General features: G+C 47.2%; 1 protein-coding gene across 1 annotated transcript in view; it reads left to right on the plus strand.

Annotated features, from left to right (window-relative positions):
* Positions 1 to 15683, plus strand: part of LOC135920575 (membrane metallo-endopeptidase-like 1) — a 31598-nt gene extending 15915 nt beyond the window's left edge. Inside the window, exons 3-4 of the mRNA XM_065454900.2 lie at positions 7226 to 7481; positions 13388 to 15683. Of these exons, the coding sequence (XP_065310972.2) occupies positions 7226 to 7481; positions 13388 to 15421 (2290 nt within the window). The 3' untranslated portion in view covers positions 15422 to 15683. The remainder of the gene's footprint in view (positions 1 to 7225; positions 7482 to 13387) is intronic.
* Positions 15684 to 21071: the final 5388 nt, after the last annotated feature.

The following is a 21071-nucleotide window of genomic DNA, read 5'->3' on the forward strand; positions in this document are numbered from 1 at the left end:
GAGCGTCCCATTGCAACGTATCGGTAAAATATACGCCAAGTACTTTTACCGTGTCAACAACTTCTATTTTCTCAGAGTTATAAAATATGTTGTGGGTCAATGGAGTACATGTACCTCTTGTTTTAAAGATGACTGCTTGTGTTTTATTCGAGTTTACTTTTAAAAAGTTGTCCTGGCTCCATTTTGAGAGATGGGTTAGTAGGTTGTTCGCTGCACTAATGAGGCCTGTAAAAGAGTTGTTTGATAAAAAAACACTCGTATCGTCTGCGTAGTTTATGAATTTTGCTTCTCGGTGGATAAGAACTATGTCGTTTATGTAGATGTTAAACAAAAATGGGCTAAGGATACTTCCCTGAGGGACACCTGTTTGTATTTTTCGTGTAGATGATATGTTAGTGTTTATAGCCACATATTGCTGTCGATTTCTAAGGTAGGATGTCAGTAACTGAAGAGGAAGGCCCCTAATGCCATATCTTTCAAGCTTAAGTATTAGGAGGTCCCCACCGTATTAGGAGAGCCCACACCGTTTTCACTCAAAATCGTGTGAGGGCCGCGCTTTTTTTTCCGCGATTTTTATGGGGTGCGGCCCTCCCACGAATTTTTGTTCAATTTTCGATTCACGTATGGAAAAAAATGTTTAATCGTGCCATATATACATAACGATGGCATATCTGGTCTCTAGCTGCGGACATCCTCGCTGGATGTCTTCATCGGTATCGCTGCTCGAGCTCGGCTCGTCGCCGCTGCTCGGGCCATCCGCACGTTCATGCATCCCGTCCTCTTCAGAGCCGCCCAAGGCATTGGAAATCCCGGTAACCTTAAAGCTCTTTACAATAACATCCGCGGACACCGCACGCCACGCGTTTAAAATCCAAGAGCAGAGCAGCTCAAGTGACGCCCCCCTTAGTCGTCCGGTTGGTGTTTTCTTGTGGTGGCCCACTGCCATCAATTCCGAGTACTGGCCTCTGAATTCTGCCTTAAACGGCCTATTAATAGACACACCCAGTGGTTGCAGCATGCTTGTTAAACCTCCGGGGATGACCGTCACATGTGTACGAGCTTCTGCGAGAAGAGCCTTAATTCACGCGCTCTGTGAGGTGACCACGAAAGCTGTCGAATACGAGCGCGGCCTTCCGTCGCAGCAGGCCTCCCGGCCGGTTAGCCCACATCGTTTTCACCCAGTCCACCACTAGTTCATCGAACATCCGGCCCTTGCACCTTGACGATGATTACATTCGGGAAGCTCTCCTTGGGTAGCGTCTTTCGCTTAAACACTACGTACGGGGGGAGCTTCCTTCAGTCCGCTGTGACAGGAAGCATTACAGTGAAACCATAGAGAAAGAAAGTTCAACAAGAGCGGACACTCCCACAGAGCCCAGCGGCCGAATATACGGCCGAATTGACTGTAGCGCACCAAGCGGATTGTATCAACATCTTCCGGTTTCGGTTTTAGCGCGCGCGTTTTGAACGCCAGTTCGCACACACCACGCCGGCTTCGCTGATCGGCGCGGTACGCGAAGGAAGGAAGCTCAGGTGAGGCCCTGACGTCACTGTTTGTGAAGCTAAAGTGAAGCCGGAAGTTGGCGTTGCTCGTGGCGTTGCTCCGCCTATGGGGCCAGCTCTCCTCCCGTTTACATTTCTCGCGAAACCACGCCGCGCTGCGCGCAATCGGCGTGCTCGGACGCGCGCGCTCCGTAACAATACCAAACAATCGCGATGTCTCATTGTACTACCGTTGCCGAAGTCGTTTTGAACGAAGTTCATAATGAACTTCGCAAATTTGGCCGTGAGGTCGAATCAGCCGCTTTTACCGGCTTATATTAAAATAAGCATGCCTTATAAGGCTTGCCAAATGAACTGTTCTCATCAACCACAGGTACCGGCCGCTAATCAGTTCTTGCGTGTTTTTGAAAAAGATCACCTTTATCGCTTTCTTCTACCTGCTTTTCTCAGCTTGGGCTTCCTGGGGCTCTCAGACGGACTTGCGAGCTAGACGTCTGGCGATACGCAAAAACTGCACTGCAAGAACGCACTGAACGTACATGTACGACCCACCGAGCCATTTGCAATCCATTTGCAGTTTGTGAGCACACACACATTCTCACTTGAGGAATCGTCGTGCTCTATTCAACAAACTTCGGGTGGTCGCGCATCACTACGACAGCGCGCCAGCGAGGAGGCAGAATGTCAGTTCTGACTCCGCGTTTAGATTCATTCACTGCGGCCTGAGGTGCCTTCTTACCACGGTAAGCGAAGCATCATGAAACCAAAGTTTTGCGATAGCCGGCGCACGGTGCAGAACAGTACGCTAGTAGAACCGGCCTACGTGCGACCATGGAACAGCCGTTTGATGTGTTCGCGGGCGTACGTTCTGTGGAGCCTTGCTCACTTTTGCAGCGCATCCGCTAACCTTCACCTCCCTGCGCTTCTCGCGCGCACATATACGATACGCCTGCGGTAGGGAGGATTCGTTCCTTAAGTCAAAGCAGCCGCTTCTTTCCCATCTTCCAGGATGAAGCGTCGGCTGGCAGGCGCACGGGGCAGAGGGCAGCGAAATGCACATATTCTGCGTAACGCTCTATGAGCACGTGTATTGAGGTACACCTGTGCAGGTGTGCATGAACCTGGAACGCGCTCTACTTAAAAGACTTCGTGCTATCTCGAGTACTGCGAGGAACAAGTAACAGTTAAGCAACATGTGTTTTAATATGCACAAAAGCAAGTTGCTACTGAACACGAACTATGCATTCATAACGTAGGTCTACGTGCCACAGATGCACCATATGCGCTGTCAAAAGCAGGAAGCACTGACCTGCTAGGCGTTCGTTGTACAGACTCTGAAACGCATCGGTTTCCGCCTGCGATGGCACGTTAGCATGATCCCGCCAAAGAGAGCAATATTTCCCCCTGATATTCCTTCGTCGGTTGCCATTGCCGTGGCGCGGTACATTGCGTACAGCGTTGCATGCGCGTTCATTTCACGAACTTTAGTTCCTAATGTCCCATCTGGCCACAGCAACATCCGGGAGAGCACGGTCCAGATAACAAACCGCAACAAAACACGGAGACCAACGCAGACCTCCCCGCGCGGCCCCTTTGCAACGGTATGAAACCTACCGAGAAACACGTGTGAGCGCCGACAACCATAACAAAGCCGCCATTGTGGCCCGAAAGGCGTGGCCGCTACAGAAAATAAATGAAGAAGAGCAAAAAAATAAGCAGAACCTACTGCGTCATTTCCTCCACACTTTTTTCCCCGCGCGTGGAGGGGGTGGGGCCTCTCCTCAGTTTCCATCCTCCATGGCGCGGTATTTATATTTTTCGCTTCTACTGCTCAACCACGCGCGGCCTCGGCGCGGAATCGTTTTATTATTTCGTAAAAATGATTGCGAAATATCTTTACAAGCCTCCACCGAATCTGTGTCACGTGCAATTTCATAAAGAAAACGCAAGACATCTGAAATGATGAAATGTTTATTTCGCTCTATATAAGTTCTCGCTCCGGGCTGCTTGTGCATTCATCTAAAGTTGTGGCACCAGGTAAGCTGTACTTGTTGCCGTACGAAGCTCCACCGGATGCCATCAGCTGAAGAAAAAGTAAATTACAAGCATGTATCTATTTGGTATATTGACTTAACAAGAATATTGCGTGCAGAGGCGAAACGGGCGTAAGTGTTGAATGAGTGGCATTAGATAAATTCACCTTTACATACATTTCGTAGCAAATAACTCCTCCCAAACAATGCCATAAAATCTGAAAAAGAAACATCCGATTTTCAAGCATCCCTCCGTGCAATTATTCCGGGGCATTATTTCCTGCACTTTAAGAGCGCATATACAGGAGTGACTGCGCGTTTCCAAAATAATTTGGCCTCAGTCGACGTGATGGTACGCCAAGTACAGTCAACAGCAAAAGTTTACGGGATGCGGGAGCGCGTGGCAATGCGACCCTCCTCCCCTGCTAGCGGGGAAGCCCTGGTGTCGAGACCGACGCCGCACGCATGCGAGTCCCTCCGAGACTGCAAGCGTGCATGTCTCCTCGCTTCCTCTTTGCGCGCCGGCGATATCCGAATGTAGCCGTGAGGAAGCCCTCTTGCGATATGCGCTGTGGCGGCTTCGACGGCAGAACTTCGTTTATACAACGGAAATCAATTGTCCATTTTCGTCTTGCCGGTCTCCTTCTATAGAGCGCGTCTTCTGCCACGCTCTTCTGCGGTAGAACGCACCGTTCGTACGTCTTGTCATCCTGCGCCCCTTTGCTCTACACGCTGAACTTCGAAAAGAACGACGGACCGACAAGGAACATAACTGCCCCGTGCCCTTTGTCCGCGTCCGTGCAGAACATGCTTCTAGATCTCCTTTCGACCGGTGGCTCGAACGTGTTTGATACGCCAACATCGTCAATGACGACCGCACCTTTCTTTTCCTCGCGCCTGGCCCTTTTGGGTCTCTCGCGTCTTTGGCTGTGCTACATTATAGTCACCGCATTCCTATCTTTACGGCGCTTCTTTCTGCGGCGCTTTTTTCTCGAACTCTCTTTCATGTCGCCTTCTCGCGCCTCGTGCTGGCCGGTACACATTTCGTCTGCCCGGATCGGTCTCTCACCCGCACAGTCTGAATGATGTTTAACTAAATCATTCCTCTCTTGGCTACCTAGACTGGTGGAGAGCCGCACCGATCCCTGAACAATACAGTTGTGGTCCCTTGAGCTACGCAGCTCGCAATCCTGAGAACTACCCTCAACTGCATCGCCCAGCTGGCACTTCGCTTCGGCCTGCAGATCAGGCTCGACATGGGTGCTCGCGTCTGTCGGGTCAACAGCACTCTCTACCTCGTTAGCAACCTCGCTAACATTACAAGCGACGCACACGCGCGGTAACTGTGCCAATTTGTTCGCAGCTGGCCTAGCTGTCTCTACAGTCCTCTGTTAGCACAGCAACTCGTCGCTCCCACTCTGGCCACAGTGTCACGGGCGACACTGTGTGAAACGTGTTTAGAAGTGTCAACTCGCGGGCACCACTGCGGCCGCTTTTTGTTGAGTCACGAGCGCTGACGCATACAGCCGACCCGGTGGCGAACGCAACAAGTCATTTTTTTTTCTGTGCTGCACCTTCTCGTGGCCAATCTTCGTTGTGTCTTTCCGTTTAAGTAGCATAGTGCTCAGTGCGCAAGTGCCGGAGGACAGCGAATGCCAGCGCACAAAAGAAACTCAATGATTTCTGTCAGTGTTGAGGCATCTGTGCACGTGACACTGGATTTGCCGTTTTAATGCGGAGCATTTTTCGCCTCATTGCAGGCACCTTGCCGTAGGTGTATTGGTAGGTAGGTTCCTGTCTCTCCTCGTTTCTGGCCTCCTCAATAAGAAATCCGACACCGCTCGTGGGCTCGGACCTCTCTGACCCAGCGATGCAGCGCGATGCTTCATTAGCAGGACATGATCGCAAGCATTTTAGCCTACTGCCAAAGCAAATTTAGCTGTTTGAGGCGTGAGCGTGAGTATCATGTGCCAGTTTCTCGCGTTCATCATCATCATCATCATCATCATCATCATTCTTTTTGTGTCCATTGCAAGACGACGGCCTCTCCCTGCGATCTCCAATTACCCCTGTATCATCTCATTGTAAAAGCTTTGAGATGTTGGGTTGCACATGATTTGGGTTTAGCACAGATTCCTCGGCCCTTTCATCGTAGCAGTTTGCCTTACGTAGAAACTGTGCGAAATTGTGCTGCTTTCATTGTTGAAGGTGTTTTGAGGTTTGTTCGGCGTAGTGCAAACGCAATCATCGTTTTAACATTAGACCGCATGACTTAGACGTAGGTTCTTGCGATAGCCGTAGGTTCGTAGAATCAGCATGCCGCCAGCTGGCGTCGAACGGCCGGAGTAGGAGCCATGCCGTCGCCATCGTTCGATCATCGTCACCGTCGATTTCCGGCACTTTTCGAACAAGTACTCACGTCGTACCCACAACTAGTCGCTTTAAATACACACGTTGGTCCTCCTGGTACCACGTTGCGGAACCCCACTCCGTTGTGGATAGCCGCCAGCTACAAGCAAAATGCTTCGCTTAATATCAATTCCTATTGTACGTGAGATCTGCATAACATTTTCGGTATTTATCGCCATTAAAATGATATCCCGCAGAGTTGGGAACACTACTAAATTGTATTTTATTCTGACAAATATGCAATATTGATTTCAAAGAAGACGTTTTCACGCTGTAAACACTGATTGCGAGACTTCCTGTTATTACATGCATTAAATAAAAAGATGACCTCCTGTTATTACGTGCATTAAATAAAAATACTTATAGAACAAACAGCATCAGGTTCTTTAGAATAGCTAACACCGCAAATTGCAAAACAAGCTTAATGAATAGAATCAATACAGCATTGCGATGAAACTAAAGTTATCAGGAGGAAGCTATATATATGCGCAAAATACTGACGCATATTCAAACGAATGAACGGAACCTTACCTTATGTACATCCCTCCAGACAACCAATTCCACAATGAAACCACTGAAAACCTTCCAGTGAACTAACCATAATTTCTTCCGAGCTTAGGTAACAGGCATTTATTCGCTGTAGCAAAGCGTGTCAACCAAACAAGAGAAAACTGGCCTACTAAGCAAGCGGAAGCTTTGCAGACGCGTACATAAACATCATGATATCAAGAAATTATAGGTAGAACGTTTTTGCCGATAAAATGTTATTCGTCAAAAGCAACAAAGAGGTGTTATACATAAGACCACCAAAAGTTATATTACGTATAGCTTGATTCAGAATTTGTTGGACTGGGCATAAATGAAAAATGTAGGTGTTGCCCATGATGAAGTGCCGTAGATAATATGACTGGGAAGAAGGCGTAATAGAGTGACAAAAGATTGATAACGGAAATAAGGATAACATTTTAACAACATTCTAGTAACGGCATAAGCGAGGCTGTAAGGGTATCGAAATTAAAATGTTTGTCATGCTCAACCCCAAGCTAAACCATTAATAGATAAAAGATCTCTTGGGTCGCTGATCAACAAGAAAGTAGCTTCTTAGAAACTTTTAAAAATGACATTAGTTGTGGCAGTAAAAATCCTCAATTTCAGGGAAGATCCGTAAGAAACAAAGCGGCATCATAGACCACGACGTTCGTGCTGCCTGCACCAAGACGATAAAGCGTGCGGAAATATGTTTGCGAGATTTGCATCTTATATCACATCTATGCTTGCAGAGCGAAGAGAGTGCGGAAAAAATGCGCTGCCGCCGCTGCCTCGGAGACCGCTCCCCACAATGCCGGTGCCGCCACGCCGGATACGATGGCGCTGTACGACCAGTTGGCCGTAGCCCTCAAGGCCGAAGAGGTTGTCATGTGCCCCTTGGAACCAGACAGCGTAGGTTTCGACGAACCGACCGGCGCTGTAGGTCCCAAGGCCCTCACGACCGGCGTCCTCAGCCAGTTGGACGCCACCTTGGAAGCCAGGTCCTTGGTGAGTAAGCAGGAAATGGTGGCGCTGCCATCCCCATTTACAATTTAATCACTGCGGAATTTAAATCTATTTCGGGTGTAGACGGCAGGAACTACGGTGTGTAACGCTTGTGTGTTTCCTTCGGGCTGTTATTACGTTTTTCTCACAAAGTCGCTACAGCACATTGTTCTTTTATGCAACGGGAAAGCCAACCCCTCGTTTAATTGCATGGACGGTCCAACAGAGATCAATCTACATCAGTCTGTGGCGAAAGAACATAATAAGGGCGTAAAACTGTGTTAAATGACTGGTTAGGTATAAAGGGCGTGCGACTTGCAGGATCTAGTATGCAGGTGCATACCTCCGAAAGCTCGTACACTAGGGGGAAAGTTGGTGCAGTTGGCGAAGTAGGAGAGCAGTCGTGCATTCACCATCCAATCATCAAGAACAATGGCATCAGACGCGGGTACTAATAATATACTTGCGGCATTGTTGCCTATATCGCCTGCTTAGCTGCGAAACTTTTCTCGTCATTCTTTAAGCTGATCATGTTGTGCAAAGGCAGTACAGTGCGCTTTTTGCAAATGTGGTGGGGAACTGGACGTACTGTTTCTTTCGCGGCAGCCCGGTCGAAATGTATACCAACGCGGCGGTGAACAGTACACCGGTATTCACAATATCTGGGCTGCATTCACCAATATATTCGTTCTGCCACTCAATGTAGTCGTCCTACCGTGAAACGATACAACGCTATGTATATCATAATTATGCGGGGGTTGAAGTGGCATGGTTTAATCCTGTACCATTGTCAAGTAACTTCACGTTCCACGCGCCTGGCTGAGGCAGTCGCTTCGGCCACTTTCACTCTCATTCCATGTTTCAGTTGACACAAAAAAGACAGGCTGACCGTACATTTCGTGCGACCAAGCGAGCTAGATCCTCTCTTTCCGGCACGATGATACCACCGTGTCGGCGATGTCTGCCAGGTGATAAATCTCAGATACTCGATGACGCACGAACAGATCTCTCTTTGTCGCTGTACTCCGGATTCCCTGCAAAGCGATGAGCGAATTAGCCCGAAAGCAAACGGGAACTGAGTTCAGCGATGGGGCTGACTGGATTCATTCAGAACTACATTCACACAAGTTTGCGCCAATGAGGCAGGTCCATTGTTGCAAGCGCGGGAGCAAAGTCCGTTTAAGAGGTGCAACACCAGCCGCGTTTGTGGGTGTGGTTTTCTGAAAACGCACGTAGCTGGATATAGGCAGTGTACGTGCTGGGACATGCGTCCGGAAACGCATACAGCTCGACTGCACAAGGTGACTCCTTCTCTTGCAAGAACACGCAGTGATGAGCACGACCTACGCTGCTTAACTACTGCTATGCTTAGGAGTAGTAGAACAAGGAATGTGGCAAGCAGACGTTACGACGAGGGGACCTTGTCGTAATGCTTTGCTAAATGCTTGCCTTGGCATTTTTTAAGTACGCATCGCACACTCCTCCCCACCCTCAATAAAAGGGAAGAGTCCTCTCGCCGACTTTGGTGACTATGTATGGGCCACCAGGTGTGCGGCAAGCGAGGGTACAATCCTTAACGTTCGCACGCACCAGCACGCCACTCTTCTAGTCTCGGAACCCAAGCGCGAACTTCTCGGCAGCGCCACTAAGTGGCGCAGTCTATCCAGAAAAATAAATCGCTAGAAGAACTCAGCCGCTGGATGGCGCGCTTAGCGTTCAAGAAGGAAGAAGAAGCATGTGCTTGCTGCAGTAAAGCTAGGGAAACGATGGAGCATGTTTTATCAGAACGTGAAGACGTCTACCCAGTGGTCGATTTAGGCACCACTGGCCTCCTTGAAGCCCTTGAGTTCAGCGGGAGCAGTGGTAAAGTAAACATGCCCGTAATAGGGATTAGTAAGAGGTGATTGGAGGATTGGTGGAATAAAAGTAGGTAAACGACAAAAAACGGAGACGTACGAAATGCGCAATGGGGGATCAGAAAATTTCGTTGTGGGAGTTTATAGTGTCTTTTTTTTCTTTTTTTATTGTTTAACCTAGGTAGGACATGAGCCAGTATAATAGCAAGAGCTTGGTGGCGCAACCCACCGCCTCGTTCCAAAGGGGACGCTCATAACATCCATCCATCCATCCATCCACACGAACCAGCGCGCCGCGCATCTCGGAGGCCACGTGCAAACTTCGTGGCGACGCCATCAGGAGGCGCCAAGTGTTCTTCTCGGAAGCACGAAAGAGGAGTCCCGCTGAAGCGCACGTCTCGTACGCGATTCGTTTTGACGGGGGCAATACATTGTGCGGCTATAATAATTCGTCGCCAAACACATTACCGGTGACAGTCATCCTGAGACGGGTTCTGCCGAATTCTTTATTTTCCAGCCTCCTCCCACTTTCCCGGCTCTCCCTTCCCCTCTTCTTCCCACCATTTCCTTCCCGCCTCGATGCTTGGAAACGCCGAATGAAAGCGCTCGTTTTCTTTTCAGCCTCTTTCTATACAGCCAGCTGTCGCGGACAGCTGCACGTGTCGTCGCCCTATTAACCGGTTAAAACCCCTCGGGTTCAAATCGAGACCTTCCGAAGACAAGCTCCCCATGGGGCCTTGAAATCAGTAACCGGAAGGGCGTCGTAGTGGTGCTACTCTGTGTAGGCGCGCAGGCGCAGATGACCAGAGGCGATTCAGACGAGGCACGCAATCAACGCGATCCTTCGCCTTCCTCATGGTGATGGCGCCACCCAGTTCACTTGCCTGCAAACGCATTTTTCCGTGCACTGTAAATATGACATTATTATTTGACAAATAGCCATCGGATTCTTTTCAAGATGATACGAAATAAAATATCCATATTGTCAATTCGTACGTGCTACGTGCAAATGCTGGTTTTCCAGCGTATTTTGCATATTTTTAGCTATGAAAATTGAGAGGTTTCGACATGGCGGCGCCTTTGCTTTTGCCACTTCTTTCCCCCAGTTTTTGCTTTTCAGTTAGTGTTTTAACTCTATGGGTAAATCTAACCCGCCGTTGATGAAAATGCCACCTGTAACGAAGATAGGTTCGCCTACCGAAACGTTGCCCAGCCCCTATGAGGCCCTTTATCCCTGTTTAAATAGCCTATACAAAACCGTATCTGTCGGCCTCGTTCTTTAGGATACGGGTGCTTCAGTTAGGCAAGAATTTATGGCTGTGTCATATATATATCATGGGGCACGCAGTTATGGGTTGTCTTCTGGAGATGAGTAGACACTTGTTTCCTCAGGATAAAATAAATTTATATGGATTTTTATTTATTTTACGCGTTCTACTCTTTTTTTTTGCATCATTATTTCTGTAGAGCATGAAAGAAAATGAAAACGGGGGGGGGGGGGGGCAGCAGTGTATACATAGAACCTAGCACGGAGCCAGCCAGGTTTCAGGAGCCAGAACTATGGTTTATTACTTACTTGCAAAGCTTCTAACTTCGTCCATCACATCGAACTTTTGTCACACGTTACACTTGATTTTCACCCAATATGCAGGGAGGTTGAGCTTGGTGTCTTGTACAGCTCATTTAGGACTCTGGAGAAAAATTATGAATAACGGCAGTATGACACCCTGATATGCCTAAATAAGTAATTTCCTGCAAGAACTGTAGTTATGTTACATAAATTAAACATTTATCGCCTGTTACTACCGAAACTGTACGCTTCCGCATGAGACCGTTCACATGCTTCCTATTTGGGTACGCCAGGTCGTTTAAAAGCGTATTTTCTGAAACAAATATCGGTTTTGTGCCATGGATGCTCTCATAGATCTCTGGTTATTCTAGAATAATAGCAAAATGAATTAAGTTTCCATCTTAAGCCGTTGAAAAGTACTGAATGTTTTCCTATCCTCTCCTGCTTGTAACCGAAACAAAAACTGAACTTTCTCTTTATTTCATAACATGAGCAATTTCATCACAAATGTCGCTTGCTTTAAATACCATGCACTTTTAATTTGGTTTGGTACGTTACAAAAGCTTTTAAAAGCATTTTGGGATGGTTGTCGTTTTCTAATCAGGTAAAAACTTCCACTAGAGGGTTTTCAATACCTAGAGATTTGCTTATGTTCCAACCATTTTCTCATAACACTTTTCTTTTTTTTGCGTTTTGGGGTTACGCGAGCAGTGACACCTTTTTGTCATAATATTTTCGCATGAAATTTTGCATGCTGTTTCTTTATACATTAAGCTGTGTAGTGAAGCAGTATAGCCGAAACTGAGTGGCGACTGTTCGTACTATGGGGGGGAGGGTTGCAATTATCTCGCGAAAAAAAAAAGTCTGCCGCGAGTTACATCTTTCACTCTTTTGATGATACCGCGGCTTTTCTCCAATTATTTTGATTGGTTTCTCTTTATATCGTCACACTGGCGCCCCTGCCCGTTGGCATTTGTTTTGTACTTACTGTTTCTTACTTACTACGGTTCGCGCAACACTCCTAATTCGGCCAATTTTAAATATAAACATTTTTATAGTTCTCATCATGTAATTACGTGAAAGGGTTTCATAGGCTTTACAAGATAAAAAAATGTAACGGATGCTTTATGACTAGAATTATAAATATTTTTTCTCGAAGGCGGTCTACATACCTTAAACGAAAAATAAACAACGCGCCGGCCATAGTTTCCCGTAGATACCGGGAAACCAACTGCTTGTCTCGTGTAAATCGTAAAATTTGGGAGAATACGAGTATCCAGTAAGTATGTCTACGCACATAATCACTCTACAGATTTCAAACTTTAACCACACGTCACCTATGAAGTGCAGCTTATTTACACTAAATATGAAATATTTGCCTTCATAGACTAACCCATGGTAGCGGATAAACTTTGTGAGCATTTCTTTAACGCCTCGGAGCGGGCTGAGGAAGCGGGTTTAACAATTGTAATTTAATTCGTGATTAATCCATACACTTCGAAAATTGCCTCAGTATGACAGTGATAACAATTTATAAATTTTGTGGGTCCTCAAGGTTGCTTTGGTGGTTAATACATGTGGGAAAATTACCCTATAATGACATTGAGCGCTTCTAGTCCGCAGAAAGAGCAGCAAAACATAACTCTCGGAATATAATGAAAAACGTTTTGGGTGGCTAGCGTCAACCTCCTAAAGTCCGTGCTAAGCAAAAATCAACATGTAGTCAACTTCTCTAAATGATCCAGACTAGGTATACTGCGGCTATCACTCGTTAATGAAGGATGACGTAATCCTCCTTTAATGACACTTGTACTATCTGAAGTTGTAAGAAATACTGTATTTTTTTAAGCAATGCGCCGAGGTTTTCTTAAGTCATTTCACATTTCTTTTAAATTTGCCTGCAATTCAAATGACATTTGCATACTTGGCATGAAGAAGTGCTTGTCGAATTTACTCGCAAGGAAATCCAAATTTCCGCTGTAATGGTCAAGTGATAAAGTTTAAGAAATTGCTTGCCAAATGCCATTTCACTCATATTTCATTTGTGAAAAATTAAGAAAGCGTTGGTTCGACCATATTGTATATAGAGGATATCATGTAGAGAACACCGTAGGATGAATTTTTTCTCTTACTGGCACTGCATCTCCGTAGTGTTTGCTACAGAGATTAGATTGAGTGAACAAGCTGCATGACCAAATGTTTACACAGTTAAAATATTGTTACACAATGCAGAGTTCAATTACACAGGTCAATAGCGCAATATTTTCAAGTGTTCCAACTGCATGCTTTGCGTGTCGTAAGCATATCTGGAGGTTTCGGGACGTCCTTACAGTTAGACGCCTACATGATAACAACCGATGGTGTCTAAATTATCACAATGAAGTCATAATAAATGTCATAAAGTCATAAATTATCAAGTTCAGTGTCGACACGTTTTCTTGTAAGAGACTTATCTGTCTACATGGGGCGCATTATTTTTTCAGGTAGTGAGTCACGGATTTCCCGATGTCGAGAAGAGAATCCAACAGGCCTTGATCGCTGCCGGAACTTTCATCGCCATCGCCGTGGTTGCTGCGGTATTATTGCTTCCCAGGAAACGCCAACCTCAGCGCGTCGAGGAGCTCTGCCGCACAGAAGACTGCCAGCAGCACGCTAGCTTGCTGTTGCGCAATATTAACACGAGCATCGACCCTTGCGATGACCTGTACGGCCACGTGTGTTCCCGTTGGTTACCGGACAGCAGGTACCGTGACTACGTGAAGTCCACGTTGGATGAGCTAAGATTCGCGTGGTACAAGGAGTTCAACACAAGCCTCTACCGCGGGACGTTGGCACTGCCTGTCGGGATGAAAGCCCGCGCCATGTACGACTCCTGCATGGGCACCGAATCGCAGTACGGAGAGTCGGTGGCACAATTCCTCGAGGTGCTACAGCAGTATGGGCTACGCTGGCCAGGACCCCCACTTCCCAACGTAAACGCTCTCGGCGTACTCATCGCCCTCGACGTCGACTTGCAGGCCGCTTTCTGGTTTACAGTGACAACATGGAAACTAGGCAGCACACGTGTAATTGCACTCTCGTATGTTCCCTCCATCTCGCTGCTCCTGCGACACCACCAGAGCGTCAGCTCGAGTGGAAAGTACGCTAGGTACTGGAAGGACTTTGAGACTGTGTTTCTTAACGACTCCGTGCCTCCTACTAGCGATGCCGAAATTGAGAGGGCTGCTCGTATTGAAGCCGACATATTAAAGCGCTTGGTGAACGCCTCCGAGGCCCAGCCGAAGTCTGCTGCCGAGTTTAAGGTTGGGGCCATCGACCGCTATACGAAACCACTTTCATCCGAGGAATGGATAATGCAGCTCAACGCCAAGATGAACCTGGGCTCAGTGATCACTAGCAGTGACGAAATGATCTCTGGCGACATCGGCTACTTGAAAGAAATCGGCAGGATTTTTGCCACCTACAGCAACGAGGAGCTGCTCACTCATTTGGCATGGCATGTTGTTCAGGAGTACGCAGTTGTTTCCAGCTATCGGTTCCTCCGTGCACGATTCGGTAGCGTGGAGGCTATTGAGTCCCACCGTCCCATTTTCTGCGGCACCAACGTCGAAGTGTCGTACAAGGCGCTCGTTCTAGCCCTGCACATCGCCTCGAAATTCCAGGCCGAGGAGCGTGACCGCGTGATGGAAGCCTTCGAGAGCCTCAAGTTGACCTTGTCCGCTCAACTCAATGCCTCGAGTTGGATCGATATGGCCAGCAAGAAACTGCTCGGCAAGAAGGCATCACTTCTCGACAACCGTCTGTGGCCTCTTCCAAAGTTCCTCGATAAAGACGCGCTCGAGGCTATTTATTTCGACTTTCCGTATAACGAGCCGTCTTTTGGCGAATATTGGGTAAATACGCGGCGGTTACTTCGCAAGGTCCGGCAGAGGGTATCCGATTACGAGCACGTCCTCGAGCTGCCCGATAACAGCTCACCTGAATACTTCAGCTTCAATTACATGCAGAACAGTCTCGGCACAGCACTTGGAGGGGTTGCGAGACCACTATTTTACCCGAGCGGAACGATGGCGATGTTGTATGGCGGACTCGGGTTCTCCATGGCGCTCCAGATGGTGAAGACGTTGGATAGTGAAGGTCTCAGGTGGAGACCTTCCCGTGGCCTCGGATACTCAATAATGTCCAAGTCTACAATGACCACTTACCGTGCAAAGGAGAGCTGCCTCAAGAAAAATGGCTTTCCAAGCATATTCCCAGAAATACCGGCTCTAGACGTTGCCTACGTGGCCTACCAGAAAGCAAACAAGCACGATCGGTGGATTGACAGAAATCTCTCCAATGACAAGGTTTTCTTTCTGACACTGTGCTACATGACTTGCACGTCACGTGAGCAGAGGCGCACGTCTTCGGCAGACTGCAACAAAGCGGTGCGGGGCCATCGTGCTTTCGCCAAAGCGTTCTCTTGCCCGAAAGATTCGGCGATGTATGTCGAGAAAAGGTGCAGCTTCCTTTCCTGATTCGCCACATTCAAAGACCTCGCATCTGCTCGGGCTTACTTGTCCAACTTGAGCTGCAATGAAACTCTCCAATTGCGGTGTACACAGTTGAGTTTGTTGCGACCATTTTGCACATATGACTCTCAAAGCGAGGAGACGCAGTGATGTTTCGTCAAGTAGTGCAGATTTAATTTGTTTGCTTGTTTCGCTGAATGTTTACCGTTGAATGTCGATTTATTGCGCGAACTCATTCAAAGTTATAAATATTATTTTTCTAGTGGTCTACAGGTCGGAACGTTTGAGCTGTGCTGCGTCACCCTGCGTTTATGAAACTGCTGTGACAGGCGCTGGTGACAATGTAACCCAAACAGGAGACGGATACGAGTGCACGCAGTAACATTGTAGTCTAGTGCAAAGTCATTTGAACGCTTAGACGGAACTTCTGTACAAATTAATTGTCCGTTGATTCCAATAGGGTTCGTAGGTTTTTATCACACTGCCTAATTTTACGGTATCCGATGCTCTCAGACGGTCTAACCATATACCACTTTTATTTGTACAATTATTTCTTGTTCAAATTAGGCAGATACGATAGCATGCGTAAAAACAAAAAAAAAGCAAACTGGTGGAACGTTGGGCTCCTTGGTGATTCATCACTATAGATGCAGCGCCAGAATAACAAGACGGACAAGAATAGAAGCACACAACACAGGTTCTCAACAAATTTTATGCAGGAACCGGTGAGTATAATGTATATATAAGAAAAGGCAAACAGTAGGGCTCGATTTCTTTATTGACTTAAAGATAACTTGTCGTAGTAGAAACCGAACCCACAACCTTCGCATTACGCGTGCGATACACTGCCGATTGTGGTAGACCGACGGCACTAGAGCACTAGGCACTAGAGCACTAAGAGCATTAGATATAACCATTGCAGATTCAGACAGCGCCAATCAGAGCCATGGAGGTGCACGTTAAGAACCCCAGGGGTTCAAAATTACATCTGGTGCCCCCGATAGTAAACCTTAGAATTTGATTTTTAATTTAGTGCTGAACATATTGATGCATATAAAAGAAACCTAGCATAAACCTGTCGCCTGTCACTAATTTAGCGGAAGCTGAAGAGGGTATAAAATTGGAAGATTTACAGCGGCTTGATAAGGGCTGCGACAGTATCTACACATGCAGTTATTTTATCTTCTTTCGGCGACCGTTTTTCACCGGGCAAATGTTGAGCCGCACCTACTTGAATGACAACATCCGCAGTTCTTGTAGCCGATTCTACCTGTTGTCTGAATTGTGGCCGAATCTTTGGGAATCGGATTGCATGTGTTGTTCATTCCAAAATTTGTTCCCTCATGCGCGATTACGCTGGAACCTTCTACGAGTCAAGTGTGACTAGCCAACGCGTCTGACCCACCAAACGGGGGGGGGGGGGGGAGGGCAGGGGGCAGGGTATTGCTGCTGCTGAAGTTCTAATTGGCTGGGCTGGGGTAATCGTCAGAAGGCGATAGTTGCCTTCAGCCAATAAGCACTTCAGGAGCAGACGAAATGGACATGTCCACTGTGTGGACAATTACAGAATAGCCCCCAGATTTCGACTATATCCGACTGTGGTCGCCACTGTCGTTGTTCTTAGAGTGTCACTTGATTTCTCTGGAAACAAGTTTGTCCAAAAAGAAAAACGTTTCGCGACACACATATTTGCTACTATGTTCTTCAACGTGACTACAATGTGACAGTGTAGCTCAACGTCTCAGTTATTTTCTCGATTGTGTACGTCGCAGCGCCGCCGTCGCCATTTAAATTTTCGTCGAAGATCCCCCCCCCCTCCATCGCGTGCCGAGCACATCGCCGAAAAAAAAAAACGGGTGCTAGTATGACGTTGACACCTGGATCCCGGGAGCGCTCTCTTCAAAACACGCACTTCACTGATACCCAGGATGACGCCACAAACATCCTCGTCATCAGAACACATTAGTTGGCCCACGGCATCTCCCGCAGTCGCAGCTGCTCGTTTTCGCTTAAAACTACTTCTCGTGACTTCTATAAATTTAAACTACGATTTTCGTAATCAGGAGGTTGAAACGTATAATTACCAGAATGCTCTTTTTTTTCTTTCTTATCCGTCTTTCAGCTTGCTTTTAAGGGAATTCGAAGAGTTTCACAAATGATTTTCACAAATGTACTTGAGTAATTAGATCCCCAAAACGTGAAAGCAAACAAAACAGAGATATATTTCACATGAGCAGTGAACTACATTGAACAATGCCGAAGAAAGTCTATAAATGAAAAGAAGGGAATGAAGAAATCCTAAATAACATTAACACTGAAAGCTGCTGGCGATTCTTCACAAAAGTGAAAAAAATATCTGTAAGCTAGGCGCGCTGATGTGCTGCTGTGCACGGAAGAAGAGGTGCGCCATTACAACGCGCACGGGCAGAGGACAGGAATCGGAGTGAATCGGAGGTATGGGAACACTGGTTCTGGTGAAGTAGCTGGCGGTTTTCTTTTAATTTGTGTCTTTCACGTAACTGTTTTGACATTTTGTTTCATAATCTGTTAACTTGCCAGAGTAATTTCCAATTTCTCTGCAATGTCACTCTCATCGCCAGGCTAGGAGGCTTCCACCTGGTCAGTTTGTGTTCCGAACTTTGATTGGCCGGTGTAGCTTTTCTTACGCAGTGATACGAGCAGTGTACCTGTGGCTTTGGTTCCGAGTGATGGCAGAGTGATTCGCATGAAGAATCCCAAGGCAATTCAAGCCGAACTCCGGATGGCCTCAGCCAATTTTTAGCAGATGAACGAGGTTCGAAAGTTTGGCCGCGGGGGCATTCTTTCTGCTCGTCAGACCAGGTTTGTGTTCAAGATTTAGTGAAGTGCGATGTTTTTGTGACACATAGAGTGAGAAGTTTCATTCCTCATCACCTTGCATGTACCAAAGGCCTAGTCCGCAGTGTCGACATAAGTCTATATCCGGCAGACATTTTTGAAAGGTTTTCAGCGGCAGGCGTGATTTCTGTGTATCCTTGCAGCCGTGTCGTTGATAATAGGCGCATGCCCACAGAAACAGTCATTGCTACTTTGGCTGGAATGAACCGCCCATCGTAAATCAAGGCATGACCACTTATATACCGAGTTGAACCTCTATCACCTCGTGTTCTTTAGTGTCTAAAGTGCTGGCGATTTGGGCACTCCATAAAAGGTTGCCGGCCCAGCACACGATGCCGAATGTGTGGAGAAGGACATAATTCAAATGCCTGTTCTTCCTGAAATGAATCCTGATGATTTTGCAGTGGTCCCCACCCTGTAAATGAGTCTATTTGCCCTGCAAGGTCAAAAGAAGCGCAAATCCTCGAAATAATTGATAGACGTCGATGCTCTCCTCGCGAGGTCATTGGCGAAATTCAGAGAACGACTTATGGGTATGCTAGTGAACGGCCTGTCGAACTCTGTGTATGGAAAAATCAGTCTTTGAGGCTGTGGCAGCTTCCGTAGAAAAGGCGTTGGAGAAAGCAATGGAGCGCACTGTGACAAATCTCACCGACTCCCTTGTTCAGGTGCTGTCCTCACAACTATAGTCGGATACAACTTTAGAAAAAAAAGGGGCGTTTACTTCTCCTAGGCGGATGCACACGAACATCCACCAATGGGCGCGCACTCTCGACCGACGTCATGCGCCGCACGGCCGGTGACCCCGCCGTCGGAGAAGATGGCCGCCCAGGCTTCGAACTGGGCCAAGTCGCGTCAGCTGTGCGCATCAACGCCTCGTCACAGTGAATTCCCAAACTGTGATTGTCTATCATGCCGGAAATATTACTGCGAGCTTACGATGCGGCATTTGTGCCGCGTGAGTTTATTCTAAGCCGTGATCCGGTGAAGAAACCTTGCATCGAGCATCGCTAAAACTGCAGTACGCTTTGCCTGAAAACAGGAACCCACGGCGACTGCTGCAAACACACATCCTGCCGGTTTGTTCCATGTCTGTTTTATTTCGCTCCCGAGTGAAGTTACGACGAGAAAAGTTTGCCAATGTCTGATGCCTACGGTCAGTGGCGGGTGTGTTCGTGTACTGTGTCGCTGCGTTTCTCGTCGGACGGGGCGAAGTGATGGAGCAAAACTATTCTCAGGAGAAATGAGAAAAGCGTGCGCGCATGAAACAAACCTATGAGCATCTAAACAGAAAACATTTGCAAAGGAAGCCTCCAACGCAAAGATTTGTCACTGTCAACTTAGCGTGAACGATCGTTTTCAGCAGTGAGATAGCCGAGCGTCTAACGGCGGTGCTCGTGCGTTGTGTAGCACCGTCGATTGATTGCTTTCCATCAGTGCTCACCGCGCGCGCAAGCTGTAGAATGCGTGCTGTGGCACAGTCACGCATACGTTGTGTTGCCAGCGCTCGATATGGTTTCCCACAGCATAGCTTCGCACTGCTTTTCGATTCTCGCGATATGTTGCAATTAAATATTCCCAAGGCAGTGTTAAGAGAACGGTTAAAAAATAAAAAAACATACGAGAAGGCAGGCACAGCAGCTTGTGAACCCGCTCCTACAATACCTCTACCCGCGTCTGCTTGTAAATGTGTGCATGTTTTCTTGCGTTGGTCATTTCTCTTTATTTCCCAAAGTTCTTTATATTTGAGTTTTGCTTAGTTTTCGCGTTTGTGTGCCTGCTTCCATGCATGTTTGCGCTTACTCTTTATTTCTCTCCATTTATTTTATATCAGCATTTGTTTTTGCTGGTTGTCTTTCAGCAAAGTCTTTACACATTTTCATTAACGAATCTCTTTCAAAGCACTAACTCCTGCACATTGCAGGGCTGGCCTCTTCCATCTCATTAAAACCTTTTTCAGTGGTCTACCTCGTCTTCTCAATCTGCCTAGTCGCCGTGTTTTCTGTCCCTGCTTCTTGTGTTGTTGCTGCAATGTGATTAACCAACTTGCTCAAAACAAGTTTTGATGGCCTATGAAAACAGAAATGTTTAGTGATACATTTTCTTAAAAGCGTCATGTGGGTTGCACAGCAACTTTTCCTCTTACCTCTGTTCATGTTTATGCATCAGTACATGTGGCAGCTCGCCAGAAGTGCACATGAAAGGCTGCATATTGCGAAGCAAAACCTTTCTATGCTGTTGCATTTCTCATGCATTCAGTCTTAGGAAACAGACCGTTTCGCTGCTCATCACATATGATGGTAAAAAATTGGAGGACGCTTAAGCTTCGCCTTCAAGAGTGGAACGCGACAGCGTTCCCGTCGACCCGCCAAGTGGTGTAAGACAATGGGCTACTGCGCAGCGACTACGCGCCCCGCATCGGACGCGGTTAGAGGGACCGTAGACGCGGTGAGCGTCGAGCAACGCAGCGTTCGGCGCGGCAACGAAATGTGCGCCTGAGCAAGCGACGCACGCCTGAGCCTTAGAAACAGCTCGTTTCTAAGGCAACACCGCGTTCACTAGAGGCGCTTTTGTAGCGCTTTGAAGCATCGAGCTCGTGGCTCAGTCGGGAACCTTACCTGTTAAAACGTGGCTAGAGGAAAGAGGAATTTATGTGCCATGGGGAAGCAGATGCTTTCTGTGCAACAAAGCTGAAACGATTGAACATGTTTTCATCGATTGTAATAACGCCATATTCTTTTGGGATATATTACAGAGAACGTTAAAGATAGACCTACCC

This window comes from Dermacentor albipictus, chromosome 3 (genome assembly GCF_038994185.2).
Source record: "Dermacentor albipictus isolate Rhodes 1998 colony chromosome 3, USDA_Dalb.pri_finalv2, whole genome shotgun sequence".
Taxonomy (NCBI): Eukaryota; Metazoa; Arthropoda; class Arachnida; order Ixodida; family Ixodidae; genus Dermacentor; species Dermacentor albipictus.